Source organism: Parasteatoda tepidariorum, chromosome 7, assembly GCF_043381705.1.
Source record: "Parasteatoda tepidariorum isolate YZ-2023 chromosome 7, CAS_Ptep_4.0, whole genome shotgun sequence".
Classification (NCBI taxonomy): domain Eukaryota; kingdom Metazoa; phylum Arthropoda; class Arachnida; order Araneae; family Theridiidae; genus Parasteatoda; species Parasteatoda tepidariorum.
In genome coordinates this window covers 83,434,093-83,440,092 of record NC_092210.1, presented here as the reverse complement: position 1 = coordinate 83,440,092, position 6,000 = coordinate 83,434,093, and the positions used below count along the sequence as shown (strand labels likewise).

At 27.8% G+C, this 6,000-nt stretch overlaps 1 protein-coding gene across 1 annotated transcript in view; it reads left to right on the top strand.

The window, feature by feature from the left end:
• Positions 1-6,000, top strand: part of LOC107440394 (inactive dipeptidyl peptidase 10) — a 220,310-nt gene that overhangs the window by 191,326 nt on the left and 22,984 nt on the right. The window contains exons 12-13 of the mRNA XM_071183833.1: positions 4,877-4,973; positions 5,488-5,640. Of these exons, the coding sequence (XP_071039934.1) occupies positions 4,877-4,973; positions 5,488-5,640 (250 nt within the window). The remainder of the gene's footprint in view (positions 1-4,876; positions 4,974-5,487; positions 5,641-6,000) is intronic.

Sequence of the window (6,000 nt, the reverse complement as noted above, 5' to 3'; positions counted from 1 at the left end):
TCCTGCAATTCCCTCACATTGCGAGGGGGTAGCGTGGCAGCACGAATTTGGTTTTCCAAGTGGGACCACAAATGCTCTATTGGATTAAGGTCAGGTGAATTTGGTGGCCAAGACATGACTTGAAAGTCAATGGAATGTTCCTCGAACCAATCCATGGCGATTCTACCCTTATGACATGGTGCATTATCCTGTTCGTAAACACCATCCCCCGCAGGAAAAACTGTTGCCGTTAATGGGTTAACTTGGTCTGCAACTATGTTCAAGTAGCTTACAGACGTCAGGGATTGTTCTATGAGGATTATGGGTCCTAATGTGCCCCATGAAAACATTGTTCCTGGGCGAGAAACCATGAAAACCAAGGCGAGCACATTGTTACAGATGGAGGGTGGTCATAATGAAATGGCTCTTCGGTGTATATGTTTAAAATTTTGGTTTTTGTAGTCGCCTGATCTTTAATCATTTTAATAAAAACAAAAAAGAAACAAACAAACAAGAGTAAAATTAATTTTAATTTACAACTATTAATTTCCAAAGTAAGTCATTATGAATTGGATGTCAATGAAATATTATACAAAATAATTCGAATAATTTTTTTGCAAACACTTATATTGATAGATTGAGTGAATTCAGATAGCAATGCTACGAAAATGGTATATATGCCTGATAATTTATTCTAGTATAATATTCTTTTTCATACTTAATGTAACCATTACTTCCTAAGTAACTTTTTCTTTTTAACTCGAAAAAAAAACTTATGAAATCACAAATTAGATGCAAATCCCTTTGCTTCTTATAGCTTACAAAATCACCTGACGATTCGCAAAAGAAAGAGATTTGAGTATCATTTGATTATGTGATAAGACTCTCACGTACAAACACGTATCTTCCCACCCTTATAGATGCTAAATATGATCGGTAGGTAAAATTTAATTTACAGAATTAAACACCAGTATGTAATATGCACAATTTTTTGTCGGATTTCATTTTTTTGTACTTAAAAAAAAAGAAAAAAGCAAAGTCACAATCGAAAAATTATCGACGTCAAAACGGTGATCGCGTTAAAGTTATTTTTCTTTAATTTTTGTCGATAATTTTAAAGCTATTTCAGTGAATTGATTTTTTTTACATATTACTCTAAAAATATTTAATTTAAAAAAAGAAAGGGAATTCGAAAATGGTTTCTAATAAATGTTCACTATTTTTTAAATTATAATTTTGGAAATTTTTTTAACAGTGCAAACATTTTTAGTTTTATTACCATAAATTTTTTTATTTATTTTCAATATTTTTACTTTCAAATTAGAAAAAAATAAAAATTTTCAAGAAAAGGGGAAAATGTGCAAGAATTAAAATTACCATTAAGGAATCCAAACTACAGCGGTACTAAAAGCAGAAAACAACGGGAATAAAGCACAAATGAAAGTACATAAATGGACATACTATAGTTTCAGTTCCATAAGCAAGAAACTTGATCAGTGTCTCAAAGTCAAATGAAGTCAGATAGTCAGTCAGTCAAAGTCAGTCAGATAGAAAAGTAAAAAGACAAACACGCGTACATGGTTTCACCATTAGGAATCTCTCAGGATTGGAATCTTTCTGAGTAGGAATCTCTCATAACAGAATTATTGAGTCCTATTTTACAGAATGTTGCTTGCCTCCCCTATTTTCACAGTCAAAAAATTAATTTCTTTACAAAACAAGCATGTTTATTATTAAAAAAAAGCTAATGTTCTTTTCAAATCTGAAAATATTATCAGCACTAAAAAATTAAAATATTTAAGATTAGTCTCATGAAAAATTTAGATTACATCTTACCTGTTAAAAATCCAGCACTTAAGTTAATGTCATTAAGGATTCGAAGATTCGTTTTCATTTTGCACATCGTACAAGGCAAGGAAGTTATAATGGGCAAACTACATGCATCTAAAAGATTATTAATTAAAAAGCAGTTTGTAAATACAGTCATAAATAACACTTTTCATTTTCCCTTCGAATTACTACGTTGCTTTTGGTTAAACTAATTAAAATACAAAAATTAAATGCATAAATATTATATTTAATATTAAAGTGAAACGCCATTTTCTTAAAAAATATATCTCTTTTAATTTCGAACTTAATATTCTATACACATTTTAAAAATGCTGCAATGGATAAAGAAATATAAGTCTTCCACTGCGTGCGTGTATTTTCTTAAGAAAAAAAAATATTTGTAGCGCAAGAAGTCTATTTACTTTCTTTAAAAAAAATCATTAAAGTCTCATTAACCTCTATTTCGTAGCATTGTTATCTACGACTGAGATAAAAGGATTTATTTTCTCTTGAAAAATTTCGCCAGAAATTCAGCAACCCATTTATGAGACTTTACGAGCCGCGGCTTCCAAGCAAAATAAAATTACGTTGAGCATTCGAAATTTAGTAAGCCCTGAGGTTATTTAAGTATCTTATTTATTAAAGAAAGTTTTAAGAAAGAAATACTGCTCCTCTACTGACTTAATGTGAGGAAATATGTCCCGAGAGTTTCTATATTAAAATCTCATTTATTTACTGTTAACTAATAACTACGTTTTATATCGTCTTGGTGGTATTACTAATTTTTTTTGAATAAATCTATAATAACTATTTCAAGGATCTTTTCTCATAAATCTTTAAAGATAAAACATAAATTGTTGATTAACATTTTTATTTTAATTCAGTCCCATTAAGAGCCAAGTTTCCCTTTTGGGGAACCTTTGATTAAAGTTGTCCGCCCATAAGTAATTAATATGGATATTATTCAATGAATATTAAAAGCATTTAGCATTGTTTCAATTTTCTCCGAAAAGTATGTAATATGATTTTTATAATTTAAAAAAGTATCAAATTTAATCGAAAATGTTTAGTTTTTCTACTTATGAAAGGAAAATCTTAAAAGCAATTTAATAATTTCTGAGAATTTGGAAACAATAGATATAATTAAAGAAAACTCTCTTTTTAGTCGGTAAAAGTGGAGATAAAAAATGTTTAAACATATTTTATAGTTATTTTAGAAAATCCAGAGACAAAAAAAAAATAGGCTTCTTCTGTTTTTCAGAAAAAAAGCATGATACCCTCAGAGAATTCTGACATTTTTAGTAGGATAATTTATAGATAAAGAGTGATAATTCCATCTCTCTTTTATTTTTTTTTATCATTCTTTACTAAAATTAATTATTTTTTTTAAGTTATGGTTTCACAAGCAGACAATTACATGTTTTACTCTTACTTTTCATTCCATTAAGAAGAACCAGAATATTAAACCAGAATTTCCGGTGAACCGTTCCCATATAAACGGAAATATTACTAAATGGATGGTTTAAATATTGTATTTTTGCTGTTGTTATCAAAAACTTTTTTTTCTGCTAGAATTGTCAATACCATACAGTATATTAATTTCACTAGAATATTTTTCGCGTGCAGAAACTTTTGAAATGATTATCAATATAACTAAATTCAGTCAAATTTTTTACTGTCAATAGTAAGAGCGTAAATCGAGAAAAAAGAAATAGAAAGATAATAGAAGATTACAAAAAAAATTGATGAACATTTGTTTTTTTAAAAATTGTAATAGTCAAGTAAATATAACACCATTATACTTTTCATTTACCTTCATTTAAAATACTTCGTATTATTGACTTTTCATGTGGGTTATTTTGTAAGACAAATAGGCAGATATCTTTTTTATCTTCCCTTTTTTCTGGCTACAACTTTATCTTGACTTAATCTTGATGAATAGGTGTGTGTAACACTAGTCCCTTAGATTTCAATGCCAGGAAAGGGGATAACTTTTGTTATATGAAATGTTACATAAAAGTTTTTTTTTCTTGTAACACTAATAAATTTTATTTTTTCTCTCTTAAAGTATTTTAATTTAAAATAAACCAAATGACCTAAATTTTTATGCGTTCAAGATATTGAGTAGTTTTACTGTTTTATTCAGTTGATATAACTATTTTAGATTTAATGAGTTACATATTCAATTGCAATTAATGGAGAAATATTAACTGTAAATAATGTGACACATCCAAAATTAGTGTTCCAATAATTGAAAATAAGCTAAATTTAAAGTTATGTATTTAAATTTTTAAAAAACAAAATTTAGATAAGTATAAGTAAATAAAAGTGTATATTGACCTGTTTTATTCTGAAAAGAAAACAACTTAACATTAAATAAATCCCAAATCTTTTTATCGACATAATAAACAAAACTACTTTAGTTTGAAGTAAAATATAATAAAATAATAGAATATTCATGCAAGGTAAATCGATCATTAAGTAACAAGTTCGTGTCACTTCCTTTCATATTAATATTTTATTCCCAAAAATTTTATAACTTAAATTGAAGGCTATAGTTCAACAATACATGGGCTATAGTTCTGTAGGGGTTATCAGAGCAACAAAAAGGTTATAGTTCCGATTCTTAAATTAAAATCGTTTCAAAACTGACATTCATAAAATAATAGTAAAAACTTTTTTATTAGTATAAATTTTTTATCATTTAAGTACTTAAATTCCTACTGTTTGTCCTAAATATTAAATAAATATTTGCAGATAAAAAAAATGATCAAAGGAACTCCAATCAAAAAGTTATACTCATAATTTATTTTTAAAATGCAACAACGAAAACTCTACGCTTCCATACAGGGTAACAAAGATTGAGAGACAAGTATGAAAGAAGAATTCGGTATTTTTTTTAAACATTTAGCTAATTTTAGTTGAAACTTGGCTGATAAATGCAGGGTATGCTGTAAAATGTTTTTGCGGGATGTCTTATTGTTTTGTTGCTTTGTTGAAAATGTCGAAATAAAGCTCTTTTGGGCGTTTATAGATCATCATGTTCACCGAATTAACTTCATTTTAGCACTTGGGGCTCACTTCTGAGAGGCAATACTAAAGAAGTACGTGAAAATTATCCAAAAACCACCAATGAACTGAACGCTATAATTCAAAGCCTCATAGTAATCATCGCTAAGCTCAAACTTACCCTTCAAAATGATCAACAAAAACATGGCTATATGTGAACACTTAGGCAGGTTTTGCAGAATTTCGCTATTTGACTGTTCACATCATAGCCATTAATTACAAAAGTAGAGATCATGCCTTAAACGAAACTCGAACGTTAGTTACGTTATGTTCGAAAGTTGCATGAACTTTAAACGAAGTTACATCTATTCAAATATATATTGTGAATTATGTTATGAATTATATGCTATGTCAAATGTATGCGTAATATGTTATGAAAGTCTAATTATAACTCGTAAATAAGTACAAAAAAAATCCTATAACCCGTGATTAATTGATCAGCTATATTCTGTAATCGTGAAGTCACCAATCCAGAATGCTAAATATGTTATAAGAATTTAAAAAAGAGTATGCCTGTTTTGTCATTTTCAAGCGTAGATATATACCTTTAATTATTAAGATATATATTTTTAATTATTATTATATATACCTTTTATTAATTTTCAATAGATATACGAACAGAGACCTCCAAGTAGAAAAGGATGGGTTGACCTTTATGATCCAATGAGGTTTGGGCACAGTGGTAAGAGTTGGTTTATTAAGCTACCACTTTCAGAAGGAAGCAGAGGTCACTTTCGTCACATAGCTGTAGTTCACAATGAAGTAAGATCTCTCAATGTATATTGATGTTTAATTAAGCATGTTGAAGGTAAAACAAAACACATAAATTCAATGAAGTCATAAAAAAAGTTTAAAAATAGGAAAATATTTAAAATGCTTTTCAGGACTATATTGATAACGTGAAACTAAACATAAACCTTAGTAAAACAATAATAAAACAAAAAAGAACATAGTTAATTAGTCCTAAATTTAAAATTAAACAAAGAAATACGTTTCTTGTAAATTTCTTTACAACTGTAATAGCAAATAAAACTTATACATTTGTTGAAAAAACTTTTTTGAAATCATATACATTTTACACAATTAATAACTGTCAATCAATAAGTAAATAGATTTGAATTG